This window comes from Phyllostomus hastatus, unplaced genomic scaffold, assembly GCF_019186645.2.
Source record: "Phyllostomus hastatus isolate PE091 unplaced genomic scaffold, TTU_PhHast_1.1 phas_contig_86, whole genome shotgun sequence".
Lineage (NCBI taxonomy): Eukaryota > Metazoa > Chordata > Mammalia > Chiroptera > Phyllostomidae > Phyllostomus > Phyllostomus hastatus.
The window spans coordinates 40,063,136-40,084,536 of NW_025333977.1; the positions used below are offsets into that span (position 1 = coordinate 40,063,136).

At 42.5% G+C, this 21,401-nt stretch overlaps 1 protein-coding gene across 1 annotated transcript in view; it reads right to left on the reverse strand.

Annotated features, from left to right (window-relative positions):
- Nucleotides 1-9,249: 9,249 nt before the first annotated feature.
- Nucleotides 9,250-21,401, reverse strand: part of ATP13A4 (ATPase 13A4) — a 116,357-nt gene continuing 104,205 nt past the window's right edge. The window contains exons 28-30 of the mRNA XM_045852075.1: nt 20,533-20,621; nt 16,986-17,066; nt 9,250-11,601 (exon numbers count right to left, since the gene is read on the reverse strand). Of these exons, the coding sequence (XP_045708031.1) occupies nt 11,389-11,601; nt 16,986-17,066; nt 20,533-20,621 (383 nt within the window). The 3' untranslated portion in view covers nt 9,250-11,388. The remainder of the gene's footprint in view (nt 11,602-16,985; nt 17,067-20,532; nt 20,622-21,401) is intronic.

Below are 21,401 nucleotides of genomic sequence, written 5' to 3' on the forward strand. Positions count from 1 at the left end.
CCAAGCACTTAGCTCAGGGAATGGCAGATAAGGCAGGTGCTCAACAAATACTGTGTAAATGAGTAAGTCACTTTTTCTGCCTAAAGACTCTGCTTCACAATATTCCATCTTTCTGATTAGGTGTGTGTTCATTAGTTTTTCCTTTAGGATTGTCAGTGGCAGAGTGGAAAATAGGACTAGAGCAGATAATATCTGTAGTCTGTTCAAATCCCTTTGGATGACTTCAGTGCCTCCACAGGCACTTATGTGCTTTCTTCTAATGACCTGGACCTGCAACTCTGCAGAGGACTGCCCTTGAGCCCCTTTGTCCATCCCAGCAAAGACCTAAAAGTGCCTGGAGTTTCCTCCCCACCTCCACCCTGCCCAAGCAGCCCTGAGCCCAGGACTAAGGCTAGAGTCTGAAGTGCTTCTCCCTTGCAGAGACTTGGGAGACTCAGGTAAAGTTTACATTCCAAAGCTCCCTGACAGCATTGGGTTAAGACTTTTTCCAAAATCACATTCTTATTTGTCTCTTCTTCCATTCCCTTACCAGTTCTTCCTAGGAATATTTCCTTTATAAAATAAACCCATTCTCAGTGTCTGTTTCTGGGGAACCCAACTTCAGAAAATAACTAAGTGTTTCTAATATTTGTACACTGCCCTAGATTTGTGTAGGCACCTATTTCCCTTTTGGCAAAAGGGAGACCACTTGTTATGTATATAAGCAGATTTCATCTTTTCATTCTCTCACCTGGTTGTTACTCACTACTCTCACTTCAAAGCCTCCACCATCCTATCTCCTTCATTTAAAATTTTCCATGCAACCACCCTGAATTTGTTCTAACCATTCTTTCTGCCTAAGATTTTAAGATTGTTCCAGGACAATTTAATAGCTCACATCACGCTGCTGGAATGTGTAGAATATTGCCAAAGCTTATGCCACATTGCCATGGTACGCTGTGTATTTAGTAGTTGCATAGAGATAGAATGTTTGTTGAATATTCTGGAAGGCTTTTCAGATGACCGGCCACAAGAACAAAACTACACAGACTGCCAGTTGTATGGCTTGTTGGCTGAGCACACTAAGTGCCAGCAAGAATGACTCAAGTGCTAACTGTGTTTGTCAGGTAAGTCACCAACTGGAGTCTGAATAGTGGCCAAAAATGCCCCAGTGCTGTCAGATCAATACCTTGGCGAACATAAAATTCACATCCCTGCTGCTGAAAATGCTGATGACCATAGAGCCCAGTGAAGGAGGCCAAACAGAAGGGGAAAGACTTTTCTGAAATTGGCATTGCCTCTGATCAAAGCAAGGGTTCAGTTCTGTTTGTCAGCTCAAGCGGCTTCCCCAGGAAGAAAAAAAACTGAGATGAGGTAGGGTGGTTACAAAAATGCAGAATAGATTTAGGCATTGCAGATTGAACCAGATCCCAGGATCTATTCTAAGAACATAAACCTCCAAACTGATGGTCTGAAGATGGTTGATTTCTTACTAATCACTTTCAGATGATGCAACACGGTTGGAGAGATGAGGATACCTTTGAGTTACTCAGACCTGCCTGTGGTCCAAGATTGATTACTCTTTCTTTTCCTTATCTGAAGCATAGACTAGATTGAGTATCTGAAGGAGTAGAGGAGTTTTTTTGCATAAATTTTTAAATAGCTTCAAGAATACAAGATATTAAGCACCATCCTATGTTTTTGCCTTTGGCTGGTGGCAATGTTTCCATGCTGAACTTATCCATCAGGTGATTGTTTTGTCAAGGATGCAGCACTTAGAGCTGTGTCAAAGAGCAGGGATCACTGTGCTCACCTCAAAGGAGAGAAGTCCATCAGCAGGGGTTCTTTCCACCATGGACAGATTTTATAACACAGAGTAGAGAATAAACAGGGACAAATAAAGCATTTCCAAAGGAAATATTCCACACAATGTTCTGTCAACACTGTGGAAGTTGGTAGGAAAAGTTGTAGATGAGTCTTTATAAAAACAAGTGCAAGATAGCACATCTAGGGAAATAATGTAAGTTATTCTTTGAGAAGTACAGTTCCTCAACTTGATTCGGCATCAACATCACCTGGAGAGTGTGATGAAGGTACCGCTCCCCAGGACCCATCAGAGATCCTGACTGAGCATTTTCAAGGACTTCATTTCTAATAATCTCCTTGGGGATTTTCATGATGGGTCAAGTTCAGAACCATGTTCCAGAAAGAGGCTTATGAAGTGCTGTGGATTATTCCCCAGAGATATGGGCTAACGTGATGGGACAGCAAAAAGACTAACTACACACCACCCTCAAATATGTCTAAATCTGAACTGTTTTATACAGGTCTTTGCATCTCAGGGGAGACCTTGAAGACTAGGCAATCATCCAAGAAAGGCCCATTTATAAAGCAATTTTTCGGGATAGGCAGATGATGAGACACGAAGGGCTGCAAAATGAAATCTAAAAAAAAGTTGCCTTTTTTGAGATGGAAGTAATTGATTCAGTAAAAAAAAAGGCTGGAGGTAGAGCTGTCTATCTTATTTTAAATAAATAAAAATAAGCAGATTAACTAAAAAAGAATAATTTAAATAGTAAATCATAGATAATTACATTTCAACTAAAATAGAATTATATTCATTCAACTCCTAGAAGTATGTAGTGTGTTCATTAGTTCATCCGCTCTCCACTTATACATTCCGTTATTTACTTCTTTACTGATTCACTCAACACATTTAATACTTATGCTATGTGCAAGAACAAGACTTAGGAATTCTCCTTAAAGCTTGAGACTTGTAGAGAAGGAAATTATGTGTCACATTTAATCTCCTTTGATTTTTTGCAGTTATGCACTAAGTAATAAATAATATTCTCATGGGAATAGCCTAGGAAACTGAGATGTAGACGTAGTGACTAATTTGCTCAAAGCCACAAATCAAAGAAGTCAGAATCAGAGCTCAGACCAGTACAACTTTTAGATTGACTTTCAAGTGCTCTGTGGCTCCTGATGATGTGATCAGACATGGGGTACTGGTTGAGAGCTCATGACTTCAGCTAGTGAGGCTGCTCTTATGCCTCCAAAGGCCACACTGATACAGGCTCCAGATGCAATCTCAGACTTCTGCTGGCCTGAGCCACCCACTCTATCTGGGGATACCTGGGAACTTTCCTATCTGCTGTGCTAGGGTGAAGTGTGGGCAGATACAAAGTTTGGGCCTTTCCCAAATATGATCTTGGCATCCAGACCAGATCAGATTCAAGATTCATCTAGGGAGAATCCAAACCTACAAAAGTATCTCCAGATCAAATCAGTTTCTACTTAGTCATGGATAATGGCTGAGTTCTTGAGACTAAGTCATTATCAAATTCTCAAAGCTGAAGAGTGGCTTTGGGGTTCTATGCCACTTCCTCACAGTGCTGTCCCTTAAGTGTTCCTGCATGGACTTTCATCAAATGGCCATTTGCCTAATGAGGAGGCATCTTTTATACTTTATAACATATGTTTACCTGGTCACACAAACCTGGGCAGTAGTAAAAAACAGGATCACAGAAGCCTGCCACTCCGAAGTCCCTCTTGACTCCTTAAGAAGGTCAACAGAACGTTGCCTGCAGGAGTCCTGGTCACAGCATGCTCTTCCCTCCTGCAACCTGCATTGGCTGTATGGGCTACAGACCACCACCCCGAGATGATTTCTGCTACTTCCTCCCTGAGGCCTCTGTGTGCCTTGCCTGACCCTAAGATTGCTTGCAGAGTACCCCAAGCCTCCATGGTTACATGTAATTGTGTGACCCCTGGTCATTTGCCATCTCTTTTGACCATTTTCTATCTCCCTTAGCCACTTTGAGACATCCTCAGACTATTTATGTCCCCTTTGTCTCTGTATACTACCCTCAGCCACCAGCAGCATGCATTTTCCACCCATGTTCCCAGAGTCACATCACTGCCAGGTCACAGGTCACAGGTGTATCCTCTCCACCCAGCTTTTGTTACACCGTGACACACAGATCACGGAGTGGGCCTCTGTGTACTTCTCTCTCTCCCCACCCCATTTTATCAAAGATTTCTTTTACTTAGGCCCTTGCAAAAGTTCCCAAAAGTGGGATAAAAGTAGATAGATTGAAAAAATACACACCCAGTTGTACTTAAATTTTGCTTCTGTGCCATAAAATCTACTGTTTGGTTTTTAAACAAGTTTGCTTGCCTCCATTGTCTCTTCTCTTGGGTTGAGTATCTTCCTAGCAGAGTCTTTGCACGTGTGTGCAAATAAGCCTTTAAGTCCCTCTACATATTGAGATAGTCTTTGTAGCATATACCCAACCCCTCTAATTTAACAGCCCACCTCCACACGCCCACTATATAAATGGACAGTCAAATTCATAAAGCACAGCACTGGAATCACTATACTTTGTACTTTTGGTTGTTTTTATTCATAGTCCTATTGTTTTAGTTCAGCTTCTTTGTACTGAATGGAAAAACAGATGTTCACAGACAAAGGAGGAAAAATAAATTAACAGTGATTACACTTCTTTTTATTCAATCATGTCACAGCTGCTTGCTGAGCCCCAACTATGACCCTGTGCTAGATGCAGAGTGGGAAGATAAAATGCGTGAGGCTTCATCTCTACCCTCAGAGAATGTAGCCTCAGGTTAAAGAAAGATTGTACAGTCACTGGAGGAAGTTGAAATACTGCAGGACCACAATGCAAGGCAAAAAGAGCTGCACACCACACAAAGGAAGGGTACGCAGAGAGCGATGTACGTGCAGATAAAGGGCTGTCCCTCTGGCTTGGCAGACCGGTAGCATACTAATTGGATCTTGAGAAATGGGTGGATTTTGATATGGGGAGATAAGAGTAGTAATTATTAATGTCCCCAAAGAGAAAACGGGATGAGCAAAGGTATTGATGTGAGAAAATGACTGTGTGATGAGAATAAGTGATTTACTAATTGCTGGGAATAACAGTTCGTTGCATTACTGAGAACAAGGAGAAATGTCTAAGATGAGGCCAGATGTGGTCAATGCAAAGAGCCTTGAAATCTTTAGTAAGCATTCTGTACTTTGTTTGGTAGATAATGCAGACCATGAGTGTTTCTGACCACGGATGTGAGAAGATCAGAGTTTGGCAACAGAATCCAAAGAGACCTTGAGAAGCAAAGATAGGGGACCTCAGTTGGGAAGACCAGTTGAGAGGCTCTTATAATCACACAGGTGGTGGCCAAGGGTCCTGGAGAAGAGGAGAGTCTGCATGAGAGACACTGCCAAGAGACAGTGCAGGGACTTGGGAACTGATTGGAGGGGGGACAGGTGGGACTCCTCATTGCATAACTATGTTTGTGGTTACAAGAGCAAAAGTCCTCACTTATCCATAGAACCTTCTTGATGTCATACCAATTCATCACTTTTGGCTTGCACCATAATATGAAGGGTGCCCCCTTGAGTTGTGCAGAGTATAATACATGCAACATATAAGAGAACTTTCAGCAGGTTTCAGCAGCATCTACAACTTCAACAGAGTTTCCAGAGTTGATGTGTGTGCAGCTTTCACCACTGGTGCTTTGTCAGATTTTTCATGGTGTTGAAAACACTCAGGAGACAGAATCAGGACAAGACAGCAAGGAAATAAAACTGGGAGTCTGGATGACCCTCTGAGTGCTTTACAATCAACCGTGGACTTTGCCCCACAACTTCCTACATTCTTTTTCCCAGTGGATTAACTAATTTGATTAGCAGTATCTAGCCAGGTGTGAAGAATATAAAGGACTTTGATTTGGAAATGAACGGACTTGGATTTTAGACTTGAGTCTCCCATTTCCTAAGTGTGTGATCTTGAACAAGTATAACTCTTTTAACCTCAACCACATAAAGGGTTCCCCAAGTACTATGTTTAAAACAAATAGGCTAGTGGGGCAAGGACACCATTAGATGAAGTAGTCAGGGAAGGCTTCTTTGAAGAAAGGGCATGTGAGCTGAAACCCAAAGGAGAAGAACTCAGCTCTGAGGGTGGGGAACTGGTGGTGTGGGGGAGGCATTCAAGGCAGAAAGGATGGCAAAGGCAGTCTTCCTGAGGAAGGAGCAAGCTTGGGGTGTTGGAGAAGGTGTAGGTTGGAGAAGGCCAAGGCTCTCTCAGCAAGTCTGGGAGAGGTGTATTTTGTTGTTGTTACATGTATGTCTGTTCAATTTTGAGGAAAGTCATTTTTCTGATAGAGTTTTAAAGGGTCATTTTAACAAACCGATGGAAACCAAAGTGCTGACAAAATGCTTGCTGTGTGGCAGCAGTTTTCCAGTTTTTTATGCGTAAAGAAGTGAGCATAGTACAAACCAAGAGAGACACTACATGTCCCTACAATGCTGTACAAAGCAGAGGCTGAGCAAAGTTCAGGCAGAGATTTGGTTTCCCTGGTTTTATAATTTTACTCTCTCATCAGTGGGAGTCTACCTGTTCTGTGATTGATGGTCAGGTTCAAGAAAACATATATGAAAACTAAAAATTCTTTCTAAGGGAAATCACATTTGTGATGGCAATCTGTTGGATGGTTGCCTTTCTGGCCTGCTTGTTTTTCAGTGCTACAAACATTTCATCCAGGGGAAACAATATGGGAGAGACACAGCAGGGAAGTTGCAGGCAGAGGTCCTGGGTCTGAACCCAGCTCCCGCTCCTCCACTCCCTTGCTGTGTGCCCTTAGACAAGCTACTGAGCACTTTGAAGGCAAAATGCCTCGCCAAAATAAGGGCAAGGCATCCTTGCCCTGCCTCCCTCCTAGGGTCATTATGAGGCTTAAATGAGAGAACAGGTATAAAAATATTTTGTATACTCTTAATGCCCTGTGTACAAGGAAAGGAACAATAGCATCTGCAGTGTTAAGAAATGACTAGAACTCTGTAAAGATGTTGCTTTGATTCAATGTTACTGAAATAGACCACATCATTTTATTAGCCAGAGTGAAAGAACCCACTACAGAATAAGTGAGAGATTGATTTTAAAACAACAGAATTATAGATTTTATTTGCTTTTTTTTGTACAGAATAATTTATTGTACATAAACTAAATACATGGCTCTGGATAAATAACCACTTTTTACAGCCACCATACCGGCAAGTGGGCACATGCACACTTGTGTGAGCATACAAGGACACAGATGGCACACACAAATTTCCACTCTCAAGTCACTACGTGTTTTGTGAGGGGAGCCCCGAGTCAGGGTTCTCCTCTGTGGATAAGAGCTGTTTGCCTTGGAGTGGACATACAGGGACCCCCTCAGTTGATTTGGACCGGGTGGCTGTGTCCTTCTCTCCTCCAGGTCCTGATCAGAAAACTATTCTGGGCACAGGTAACTCTGCTTTTGGGTTGGGGCACTCTCCCATGTTCTTTTTCTCAAAATTTTCAAATGCCTATTTCTAAGAAAACACACACATCAGAAGAATTCCACAGCTGACCATTTAGCAGGCAGAACCCCTCACTCTGTCCCTCCTTTTTAGGCTTTTCTCCCATTAGAAGCCACCTTCCAAGGTAGTCGAGTCTATTTGTCCACATGGTGGGACCTCACAGGGCCTGGAGCCATCCTCCCCAGCCCATCTCCCCGCGTGGGCCAGTCTGATGTTCCATGTGGGCAGCATCCCATGTAACTGACTTACATCACAGTGCACGACTGAAACACGGGGCACATCCAGTCAGAAAAAGGATCTTGTAGGTAGCTGAGTTTCATCTGATACTTAACTTCTTCCTGTAATTGGTTTTGAATATCCACTTGCATATCCCAAGTCACAGAGCACACACCTTGGGAGGTCACCAGCTCCCTCTTCCATCAGTGCCGTAAGGACAGTGGTCTTCATGTCAGCCCACAGGAGCACAGTCATTCCCACTGTGCTCCTTACATGCTGGTCGTGCCACTAGGCACAGTTCAGAGCCTTCTTTCCCACAGTAATCCTTTAAGTATTTAAATACAAATCTCACATGCCTGGACTCCCTATTTTTCCAGAGTCAGCACTACCTGCTCCTTCATTTATTGCCTCTAAGATATAATTAGTCTCAAGTACAGTCTCCAGAATGAGTCCCTTTCAGCAAAAATATTGGGACTGTTTGGCTGGTGGGGGACTGAAGTCCTCCATCCCCATCCTCTGCCAACCATGTGCAAATGGCTGAGGAGGGAATCACTTAGGACCAAGACAAGAGCAACTTAATCTCAGAAAGACAAACAGACACTCAGAGTTAGTGGTTTTGTGTTGTCTTGACACATCTCTAGCCCATGTTTGGCAGGAATTTATCTGAACAGAAGGCCCTGGTATTAGCACAAGATTGTCCTCTTCTATCTGACAAATAAGAAACTCATTCTTTGTTTGACTGAGATCATACCAACCACCCTGCCCTGCTGGAGCTTTGAAGCAGATTTGCTGAGAGGCTTGTGTCTGAGGCCCAGGCCTGCTCTCCTCAGCCTCAGTATCATTTCTCATGCAGAAGGTGGGGATGGGAAGCCCTTTCTTTTCTGTGTTCAGGAGAACTGTGCAATTCAGATGAGCTGGTGGAGGTGACATTATCTGGTGAGGGATTCTTCTAAGTATGAGCTTGTGCATGCTGCTCTTTTTATTTTCTTTTTTAATTTTTATTGAATTTATTGGGGTAAAATTGATTAATAGAATTATACAGGTTTCAGGTGTATGATTCTATAATATGCCATCTGTATATTATATTGTGTGTCTACAACCACAAGCCAAGTCTCCATTTGTCATTACTTATCCCCCTTTCCCTCTCTTCTAGCTTCCCCTCCCTTTTCTTCTGATCACTAACATCTGTGTCTTTAAGGATTTTTCCTTTGCTTAATATCCTCACCTTTTTCACCCAGCCCCACAACCTCCTCCCCTTGACACCTGTCAGTCTGTTCTCTATGAATCTGTTTCTATTTGGTTTGCTATTTTGTCCATTAGATTCCACATGTAAGTGAAATCATGTGGTACTTGTCTTTCTCTGACTGGCTTATTTCACTTAGCATAATATTCTCCAGGTCCATCTGTGCTATCACAAAAGGTAAAATTGCCTTCTTTTTTACACCTGAGTAGTATTCCATTGTATAAACTTACTACAGCTTTTTGATGTATTCATCTACTAATGAGCACTTGGGCTGCTTCCAAATCTTGGCTATTATAAATAATGCTGCCATGAGCATAAGGGTGCACATATTGTTTTGAATTAGTGTTTTGGGTTTCTTTAGATATATTCCCCAAAATGGAATTGCTGGGTCCTAAGGCAGTTCCATTGTTAGCTTTCTGTGGTATCTCCATGCTGCTTTCCACAGTGGCTGCATCAGTCTGCTTTCCCACCAAGCATGCATGAGGGTTTCCTTTCCTGTACGTCCTCACCAACACTTGTTGTTTGTTGATTTATTGATGTCCACACTGCTCTTGCTCAGCACTACATTGTAGACCATGTCTGTCTTGCCCTGTCCACAGCCCCCACTTTTGAAAAATAAGAAAAACTATCCATTTTAGGGAAAGATATTCAGAGTTGTCATATCACTGTTAAGGCTGACTTTGTACATGGAAACATTTCTTTCTGTACCAAGGAAGACAATAATCCTGCAGTCCATTTTAATGATTCTTCACACCTTATTTTATTTTTTAATTTTTATTTATTTTTTAACTAGTTGCCTCTCATACACCCCCAACTGGGGACCTGGTCCACTACCCAGCCATGTGCCCTGACTGGGAACAGAACCAGTGACCCTTCAGTTTGCAGGCCAGCACTCAATCCATTGAGCCACACCAGCCAGGGCTTCACACCTCATTTCAAAACCAGAAGCAACAAGGTGCCTTCATGGCTGGGGAAATACATGTTCTCAGCATTATCTGCAGTCACGGGGCCACCAGCCATGCTCAGGAGTTCATCCAAGGAAGGGAATGACTGCAGATGCTGTTGACAGTCGCAAAGCCAGCCTTGTGTCCTGGGCCAGGACATCCATGCCTGGCCACCACATTCACCTGGGACTCGATGTTCATAATAAAAATTTTGCTTTTGCTTTAAAATAGTATTTGTGGATTTTCTCCTAGAATTCAGTAGTGTCTGCTGAGCTAACAGAAACCTGGGTGTTTTCTGTGCTGAATAAATCCAGTTTAACTAAACTGTAGTAGTGATGAAATAGGGGAAATTTTTTGCTTCTGAAAACTGAAGCCTCAAACCTAAGAAATGTGTAAATTATATAAAGACTTACATCAATGGTAACATAGTATTTTGTAGCACAAGACTAACTTTTATCAAAAATGAGAAAGGAGAGGAGTAAAAATTCCTGGGGTTGGGCATGTGAGATGAGGGTTCTTAACACTTCTGAGTTCCTGGGGTCAGGAGACGCAGAGATCAGTGGGAGGCACCAGTGCCCTTTGATATGTGCTATGTCCCCGTCTTTCCTGGGAGTACAAGCTGGGCCAACTACGTACTGTGTGGGGCCCAGTGCAAAATCAAAATGTGGACACCTTTATTCAAATAACTTTAAGATGGCAACAGCAGAGCATTAAACCAAGAGCGGGGCCCTTCAAAAGATGGGCCCTGTGCAATAGCACAGATCATGTGCCCATGAAGCCAGCCCTAAACACAGAGGACTGTGCTCCCCAGGTCTTCTGCCAATCCCTGGTTAAAGTGATGTGAGTGGGGCAGGAGATAACATGCCACTCTGGGGGTCAGGCAGGGGAGAGCCCCTGTGCGATCTGCAGTCTCTTCTTTCCCTACCACAGTAAACGTGGAGTCCCGGTGTTGAGTGGGTGGAGCCATGTAATGGAAGCAGTCACCACTCTGAGGAGAGCTATTCTAAAGAATCACCTGGACCAAAGGAGAAGTTCTTATGTGTTAAGCCACTGACATATGGGAGTTGTTTGTTACTGCAACATCAGCTTAGGGTATCCTGACTAATTTGTAGGGGAAGGCCAGAAGTGGCAGAAACCGTCTCAACTCTGAGAAGTACTACAAAGGAAAATAAACCTGACAGTGAAGATTAGTGTGATGGTTCCCATACCTTCATTTTTCTATCAATGATATAACAGTTCAAAAACAATCTCTAGCATGTTACAATTCTATGACTAGCCATAGCACTACTTTCCCTCAACTCATTTAAAAAATATGTTACCTAAGAAGAAACAGTCCATCTTCTCCTTTAGCCTTCCCAGTCTCTTGGCCCACTGCCATCCTTGGCCCAGTCTTGGTTCACTGAACACCTCTCATACTTTCAGAGGTCAAGAGGAAAGCACTCTCCCGGGGCTGTGTTCTGCTCTGCGGAAAGCATTTTATCAAACAGACTTTACTTTGCCATTGTGACTGAATAAGTTTTTGAATCCAAAAATCCTTGCTGGTACTTTAAGAGTCTCATTGCTTAAAAAAAATACATCACTAAAACTGTTCCCTTTTGTCAATTTTTCTATGTTTTATCCACTTGGATGTCCCATTGCTTTCAGAGCTGCTCCTCGTTGCTCTCAAACACGGGATTGCTGTAGGACACCCCCCTGCCGCACCCCGGCAGGTCAGGGTGGGGCATCTGGTTGAGTGGGGGCCAACTGGGGTCATTTGCCAAGGCCCTGTGCCATATCTGATACTGGCTTTTTGATCGATAGCCAAAACACCTTTTGATTATTATCCACAGGGCTCGGTTTTCAATGATGGCCTCCTGCAAAATAAAAGAGTTGCTCTTAACAACCAGAAGGCAAGTGCTCTCAGGTTAGGGCCCCATCCACTCTAACGAGGCACTTCTGCATATGCTGCTTAGGTGCCACTTGACGAAGAGCCTCAGCCCTGGACCAACAAATCCAAGGAGGTTTTACGTGGCAGGTCTTAGCCTCTCAAACTTTTCCACTTAAGAAATGCTTCTGGGAGAAGAGGGAAGTACATACTTTCAAGAACTTCAGCCCTGGACAAACAAATCCAAGGAGGTTTTATATGACATATGTTAGCCTCTCAAACTTTTCCACTTAAGGAACTCTTCTGGGAGAAGAGAGAGGTACATACTTTCAAGAAGCACATAGTTTCAAGTAGCCTGCCTCAAGGATGACATTTCTTCTGAATCTCATATATAAATTAAGTTTAAAATCGGTCAAATTTTGCAGCCCATTCCATAACACATCCATATTTAAGTTAATAGAAAATGACATTTGAAATTACCACCAAATGAAATGGACCCTATAGAAAGATGTGCCCACACCTATGATGTGGCTTTGGTATATACGCTGGTACATCGCTGTATAGTTATAAACATAGTTAAGTAAAATTGGAGTCGGCCATAGTCTTGAAGTTGAACAAATCTGGTTTTGAATCTCAGTTCTGACACCTACTCTGGGCAAATGACCCTATCTGAACTTCATTGATTAGAAATAATAATTCCTTTCTCTGAGGTTTGTCATGAGGGTTACATAAGCCCCCTTACAGTGCAGGGCACAGCATGGCTTAGCTGCCTCCATTTCCTACCCTTCTGAACTACAGTGTGCCCTGTTTGCATGTACCTCCAACCTTCGACTACAAGTAATTGCAATGCATTCTTTAAAGATTATAAGATATGTCTCTTTAGAAAAGTTTTGGACTGCTGTTTTATTTCATGAGTTAGACTTAGTCTCCAATAGAGCCCATAAATTACAATACAGAGTGAGTGAGAGGTTATTATGTTAATTTTTCATTTTTATCATTTTTAGTCATGAAACCAAGAGTTTTTATGATTTTGATTAAATTTTGTTTTAAATCCTAGCTCTAGAAATTGTGTGTGTGTGTGTGTGTGTGTGTGTGTGTACATACCTCTCAGAGACCTACCCTTCCCTGGGATAATCAGCAACCCCTGAGGCAGCAGAGGTCAGTGACCTGGACCTGACTAATGGTCAGAAGGTCCAGACCTCTGGCAGGCTGAAGGTAACATCTTGACCTAAGTTATGTGTCAGTTCCTGAGTCCCAAGGCAGATAGACCCACTGGCTGCTTTCCCATGAGACCAAACGGAGAGGTGCTGGATAAAGCCTCCCAGCTGTCCTCAAGACCTGAAGACGTGATTCATTACCCTTCCCTCACCTCCGACCGACCTGCTACCAGCGTGACCTCAGACCCCATGCACACCAAGTCTTGTGATTTTGCCAAATATAATCTGTGGCCTCCACGCTGTGGAGGAGTTCAGGCTTTTAAGCATTAGCTTTCAGTTCTCCTGGATGGTGCCTTTTGTAACAAAATCGCCAAACTTTGTTGCAGTTTTCAGTGTCTAGTGTTGGCTCTGCTAGCGCCCCAGGAATGACCTCTTTCTGTTCTCCCACAGTCACAAAGTTTGACCGTCTCGGAAGTTATGAAGAAAACAAAGGGAAAATATGAGGAGTCAAGCCGTCCCAGAGAATCAGAACTGGTTTTGGTGTGCCTCAGTGGTATCTCTGCTGAACTGAAAGACTTAATTCTGTGGTATTTTACAAGGAACTTTGCCAAAGAGAGTAGCTTTCCTAAAATCCACCCTCTGTGACAGTTGAGTCCCATTGCCCCTGGGAATGACAGAGAACAACTATCTGAATTTTCCTGTAAAAACTGATCACTCCCTGGCAGGTTGTTAAAGACCCAGCCAGCCATCTCATCACACACCTCAGCGCTCACCCAGTCCGACCTGTTACTCTCCTTTCCCACAGCAAGGCCTTTGTCCGCCTTAATTTAACAAGCAAGCAATAGTTCTCCTTGGGGCTGGGTTAAGGCAGGATCACAGGTATCCAGTTAGTGGTTTTAACATGCTTTAAACAAAACAATGAAGCAAATCGCACAGAAAGACTTTAGTGCTCTATGCCATGCCTCGAGCTTTTTCACAGCTCTGGAAGTGTGATGACCTGTATCGTGACCTGTATCGCTTTGCTACTCAGGAAAAGGAAACTGAAGCCCCGAGAAATAATCTGTTTTGTCACTCCACACTGCAAAGGAAATCCAGAACAAGAAACAGAAAGAATGCCTTGCTATGATGCCATTTCTAAAACAAATTAAAAAACAAAACAAACCAAAAACTTTACCACATGAGCTCTCCTGACTGGCTCATCAAATAATTCACAGACATATACATATATATGTATACTCAAACACATAAATAATTTAAAAGGGAGGGGGGTTAAAGCTATAATATTAGCTCCTTTGTCTTTCGGCTGAAGGTTAGATCATGCCAATCTGCTGAGGAAGGATAAGGTCTCATTCAAACCTGTTTGCTGGGCTGCTCTAAGATTAAGGTTAGGGTTACACCTCTCAGCACACAAGACTATACTCAGGACTCTGCGAACAGAAGCCAGTTGTCCCCCATGCCTGTCCCTTAGAACCTCTCCAGATCATCTCTGCCACCGTTTGGCCAGCTAGTATGGAAGTTCACGCAGCCATCCTAGGAATCCTTAGTGTCTTGCGTCAGACGTACCTAGAGCCAGGCGAGGGAAACATCGTGCTGCCTCCACAACATTCTGGGGGCTTTACCTGCTCTGCTAGCCTCGCCTCGTGAAACAGGAAATCATAGTGTCTGTAATTCTCCAATACAACTGTCTTCATCAAAGACTCAGGTGGCTTGGGTTTGTTCCTGAATGTGTGCAGACAGCAGGGAAAGTGGTAACTGCATGAAGGAGACGTGGCTGAGAGCTGGAACCCTGCAGTGCTATTTCTCAGTATCGAAGCTGCTGGGAACCCACACTAGACAGCCATGAGTGTCTCCATTTCCCATTCAGCATGAAAAACAACAAAGAAACTTGATCTTCCACGAGTGTCAAATTGCCCTGTTCATCGGCTGGCATACTGCCCTAGGACACAGCACCTGGCCAACCAATGCTTGTGGAAAGAGTGAGCAAATAAATGAATACCTGAATGATTGGTAGATACAAAGTAAGAAATGGTAAGTACCAGAGATAACATAACAACCACAGCTTATATTTACTGAGCATACTTACTATGTGCTTCTCACTGTTCACCCCTTATGCTCACAGTAACCTCTGAGATAAAGTATCATTATGATCACTATTTTACAGATGAGGAAACAGAGACACAGGGAAGTGGAGCAGCAAGTGCTGCCCAAGGTCAGGCAGCAAGAAAGAGGGAAGCCAGGATTCAGACCCAGGTAAACTGCCCTCAGCTTATGCTCTCAACTGCACCTGTGCTAACCGCGGGAGGGCTTCCTGCAGGGGACTGCGGCAGATTGCTCTGCTCGATTACCCTTTGTCAATCTGTCTGACGTTTTGGCATAAATCCACTTTCCCAGAATCTTCTTCCACTCAGGATGCCGATGAGACACAGTATAACACGAAGTCTGCAGATGGGCTGTAGCAATTTTTTTTTGTTCACTGGTAAAAGGTGCTTACTTGAAGGGAAAAAGTAAGTACCTTACTTTGCAGGTGCTTCCCCTTCCGTTTTTCTCCTGACACTGAGAACATATGCAATGCCCCACTGCACAGAAGGTATGTGGGCACCACACGCAACAAACACAAACATAATAGGCTGACACCCAAGGACAGTGGAACAGGAAGGTAACAGAACGGGGCCCCCCGATGACACCTGGTCACGAAACTAGCCCAAAGTCACTCACCTCTAATCTTCTTAAGTGAGTCAATAAATATCTTTATTTGTTGAAGCTCCTGTTAGCTGAGTTTTTTACTTGCCTAACTGATCTTGGAGTCAAGAAAGATTCCGGAAGAGGACAGTACTGTGGCAGCACCACAGAGGATAGAATAGCATTTCAACATGCAGAAGAGGGAAAGGTGTACTAGACAGAGGAAATAATGAGATTGTGGACAGAGACAGGATACGTCTTCCTTTAACGGGCAAGGACCATTGTGCAATGCGGTATGAGAAAGCCCATGACAACGTTCTTTCGTTAACTTGGTGGCTTTGGAAACCATGTGGTTTAGTGTAGTGCTTCTCAGTGTGTGGTCCCTGAACTAGCAGTGTCAGAATCACCAGGAACCCTGCTAGAAACAAAACCCGGTGACTACTCCAGACCTCCTAAATCAGAAATATGGGCTCAGGGCTGGACAACTTGTGTTTTGACCAGCAAATCACCCTCCAGGTGGTTCCGATGTCCACTCAGGCTTGAGAAGCTCTGGTTTAATACAGAGAAAGGCGCTCCAGTACCCTATTCTTGTCCTGTTCTGCCACCAGCTCCCATGCAACCTTTAGCCTGCTCAGCGAGGAAGGTTGTCGAGCTCCTGCCTACAAAATGCCATAGGAAGAAGCCAGGCTCTAGGTGTTCTCAGTCTTCCGTGAATGCCCCTCACCAGAGCAAGCGGCACAGGGGGCAGCTCAGCTCTCCTTCAACATGGATGCCTCTCCCAGGGCACCCCTTACTAACAGTGCGCTTTGAAAGAAGAGAGATTGTGGCCAACAGCAGTGAAGGACGGAGTGAACCACATAGTGGAGAAAAGGGGGAGATAAGTTTGTTCTAATGGGGAAATGGGAGCTAAAGAATAAAGCCAAGAGAAGCTCACCATGAATCTCATTTCCCATCTGTCAAGTAAAAATTATACAAGTTCTTAAGCAAAAAAAGCCAGACACAAAAGGCCACATATTGTATTATTTCATTTGTATGAAACCTCCAGAATAAGAAAATAAATTTGTGGTTTCCAGGGGGTGAAGGGAGAAGGAGGGGGAATGAGGAGTGACTGGTAATAGGTACAGGGTTGTTTTGGGGTGATGAGAACGTTCCAGGATTAGATTGTGGTGGTGGTTGCACAACTCAGTAAACACTCACGTACTAAAAATCACTAAATTGCACACTTCTAAAAGGTCAGTTTTATAGTGTGTAAATCATATCTCAATTTCCAAAAGTGAGTTGATTTGGGTCTTTATTTGTCAATTTTAGAAATGACTAGGCCCTTAGACACCATATTTCTAGTCTCCCCAGCTCCACTTTACAGATGGAAGAACGAGCACCTTGTTCTGAACTCATCAGTGCAAAGCAGCTCTGCTCACGTTGCTGGGGAGGGAAGCCCCTTGCACTGTCGAGCCTTGTCTGCCAACACTGCTCCTTTGAAAGACCCCCCCGCCACCAAACATCGCCCCACAGCGATCACCAGCCTGGGGGCACTTACCTCCACAACAAGGGACACAATGAAATTGCAGCTGAGCATAATGACGATGTAGACCCTCCACAGAACAGGAGTGCGGAGCAGCTGGCAGGGGACAGAGAAGCACAGTTAGTCTGAAGACAAACACAGGTCAGAAATGTCCTCATGTTTCATAGGTTGTAAAGTACATATGTAATAGGCATGTGTGTGTGTTAAATACATGTGGAATATGTATGTAAGTATTTTTATGCATATATGCACAGAAAACAGTGTGGGAGGATTGTACCCAATGATCTGATGATTTGGGGACTATGATGGCTACTTTCTTTCTTTTATCTTCCTTTGTTTCTTCTTATTTTTTCTCTGTAATTTCTAAATGTCCTAAAATGTATCTGGTCACCTTACAATAACAGATAATAGGAAAAGTACCTTTTGTTTGCTTTTTTTAATGAAGGAACACAGGCATGTGACTGTACTCTCAGGAGGCTCTGAGGGTACACCTGTCAATCCTCCACGTGGCCAGCATGGCCATCTCCTCTCCTCACCTGGGCCCTGTAGTGGTGGCCTTAGCCCGGGCTTTACTCTCAAGGCCATGTGCACGGGGCACAGGCTATGCTGCCTGGAGGGTGCTCACCAACAGAGCAAGTGGGGCTGAAACCCAGCTGTCACGACCTGTATCTCTCCCACTTCCTCTGTATTTTCCCTAACCCCTCCCCAGGGTCAAGATATATATGTTATATATTTATGCATGTTATATGGATGAATGAATGAGTGAATGAGTGAAACAAGCCAAGTGCGTTGTACCCAGCACCGCCTCTAACACTGCCTTTACACTGGTGGGAGTAAACTGCTACAGCTCTAGAGAGGGCCATGCTACTATCATTAAAACTTCAAATTCATTTCTAGGAACTTATCCTAGAGATGTTCTCGTCCATGGTTGAAACGATATATGTATGAGGTTATTTTATTACAGCTTTGTTTGTAGTAGTAAAAAATGAAAAACAGTCTAAATGTCTATATAGGGAACTACATATGAATTATGATATATATAATGTAATAATACTATATTAGCATAAAAAGAATGAAGAACTTTTATGTACTGATATGGATCAATTACTTAAAAAACACTGTTACACAAAAGACAAGGTGCAGGGTTGTTTATGCACTTCTGGCAGCGACCACAGTGCTCCACTCAGCTCTCCTGCTTCTGGGAAGACAGTGACAGATGCACCAGCTGCTAGGCTCAGAATCTGCCACCACATGCACCCAAATGCCACACGTCCCATGGGATGCTTGTGGCATAATAAATGAGGACAGCAGGGCTTTCAATCACAGTCATTCTTGTGAGACACTGGACACCTCTGATAGGCAAGTTCAGCTTGAATTTCTTAGAACTGTGCTGTGGCCTGAAACTCTCCTCATCTACCCCCTCCTCCCTCCCTCTCTCTTTCACAGGGGTCAGAGCACAGAGTGCGGTGCCCTCCCCCTCTAGCGCCCTGATTTTTGTTCCCCCATAAGAAACACCTCCAACAACTTTCTTTCACACCTGTTGTCTCACCTTGACATCCCTGTTTCAAAAGACCTGGACCAAGGTTCGCTACTATTTGTGTAACAATGTGGCAGAATATACAGATAAAACACATATACACACATACATATATATTTGTATACATATGTAAAAAAAATATGCCTGAAAGGCCCTGGCCAGCATGGTTCAGTTGGTTGGAGTGTCATCTGGTAACCGAAAGTTCGTGGGTTTGGTTCCCGGTCAGGGCGCCTGTGAGAGGCAACCGACAGACACTTCTCTCTCACATGGATGTTTCTCTCCCTCTCCCCCTCCCTTCCCCTCTCTCTAAAATCAGTAAGCATGTCCTTGGGTGAGGATTAAAAAATAATTTAAAAAATATATCTGAAAGTACGTAAAGTAAACTGGTGTTGGCAGCTGCCTCCAGAGAGGGGAACTGGTAACTGAAGAACAAAAATGGAAGGGAGAATTTTCACTACGTAACTTCTAACTTCTGATTTTAAACCATGTGGGTGTAGGCTCTGTTTTAAAAAATCCATGCATTTTTTAAAATGAGGAATAACTGGGTTGCAAAACATCATGACTCCACTTAAAATAAACTTCATAAACTAGTCAGCGCATGTTTATAATATAGGAGTGTTCAAAGATGAAAGAATAAAGTGAAAAATGTTTATAATTTTCCCTGCCTGCATATTCACATTTCTAAAATGTGTTCACAATTTAATGTACTAATAATAAGACAAGTAATTTTTTTTAAAGCAAGCAATAGTCCTTTGCAGAGTCCTTGGCAGTTGTGTTGGCCATGACTTCATGTATGCGCCCTTCAAACCACATGTGCTTGCTGTGTTGTGATGTGGGAAAACCGGGCCTCTCTGTTCCAGTCTTCACTGGTAAAGAGTGTAACTGAACCCAGAATTTCTTCATTTTCTGCAGGATTACAAAGTCTTAACTCACTTGGAAGTCTAGTAGGCAAAGACTATTTGTCTCTGTAAGTACCTAATGTAATTCACGAGGACACTGAACAGTGGCAATGACACTGTTAAGCACAGTAATGCAACATAAAAAGGAAAATTGAATGTAGACAATAGTTTCTATGTCACGCTGGGTGTGTGAAGGTGCTGTTGGCTTGAAATGTGCTATATGCTCCAAGTGCTTGTTCACACGTAGGAAACAGATGTACGCCCATCCATCAGTCACTTGCTGCCATTATGTACCCGTTTGCTATGCAAGGCACTGTCTACATGAGAATCGCAGCCCTTGAGAAACTTGTCCCTGACATGGCGAGGTGGGGAGGCAAGTTTACAAAGCACTAAGTGAAAAAGGAAAGCTCCATTTCTTTTCTGTTCTGTTTTCTATTTACTGGTCTAAAGGACATTTACTAATGATGAACTTCTAACTGAAAAGTTAGCATGTTGCTTCTAACATGCAAAAATTCTATGCATGTCCTTGAGGCATGTGGAAAAGTAGGATAGTTAGAAGAATCAAAATATATATATATATTTTTCATTGCTTGAATACATAAAATTTCCATCTCTTATAAGTTTTTAAAGTTGTTACAAAATCTAAGCTAGTTCAGGAGGTAAGGCATGGCTCTTTGAAAGAAAGTTTTGCTGACATCAAGTATGAGTATCAGAAAAAACATATTTCTTAAGAGGTAAAAAAAGATGTAAATATAGATTTAAAAAATTAACTGAAAAGTGCTATAGGCAAAACTGTTTTAAATAGTTTCAAAACACCAGCATTTAGGAGGAAATTTTCTCATATTTGAGAAAGAAATGAGTAAATAGATTTTCCAGTCTTAAAGGGAATCTTTTAAAAGAAAAAATGTTCAATGCTTTTGAAATACTTGAAATAAAGACTAGATGGAATATTATTTCCTATCTAGCTCAAATAAAAAATATGAATCTATTCAATATTTTAAAAAAACTATCCCAAAGGAATAACTGATGTCAAGAATCTATGTCAATTGTAATTGTGGCCAGCTTTTTTTAAATTAGGGCATGAAACAACTGTCATACATCATCACATCCCTGAGATGAGACTTACATCCAAACGCCTATATAAATCTGGAACATCAGCAAATAGAATGAATAGACACACAGCCAGCTGTATGATCAGTACAAGGACAAATATATCTGAGGAAATAAGAACACAAACTATCATTTAGAGAAATCGGAATATAGAGTGTCATATCTATTGAAAGACATATTCTAAATTAATGCTCATTAGATTCACTTGATTTTCACATCCAAACACAGCATAAAAGTACTTGTTTCTATGCAATAGGTCTCACCTCTAAAATTTCTATCCATGTCCTTGAGGCATGTGGAGTTTTTCACATTCATGTTATAGGTTTCAATTTATAAAAGTAGGAAAGATATGTGTGTGTATGTGTATACATAAATATATATATTACCATATATGTGTGTATATAATATATATGTGTGTGTATATATACACACATACACATATATGGCAATACTAACAAAATATACTTATATTAATATAAAAATTACTTTTATTATTACAAAATAAATGTCTTGAAGGCATCCAAGTATCTGAGTCTGTTTAATGCAAATCATCCACCTCAAATCCTTTTCTGGAAAAGAAGGAGGGCTGTAAATAAACAAATGTGTAAATTACAGTCATGTAGAGGTCAGTAATTGACTGCTTTGTCATTCCAAGAAAGAGAAAGGCAAAATAATTTTCTCTGAACAAGATTTTACAAAGATATTCATTTTTCAACTTGTGCCTCTAAATTTTCCCAGTTAGAGGGGTAAAGAGGGCATTCAAATAAATGTTTGAAAGGCAGAGCAGGTCACCTACTTCTCCTAACACACACTCCACCCTCAGCGCAGAATGTGAGGAAGTAGGAGATGCTTTGGCCATGAACTTCCCCCAGTGTCTGCTGTCAG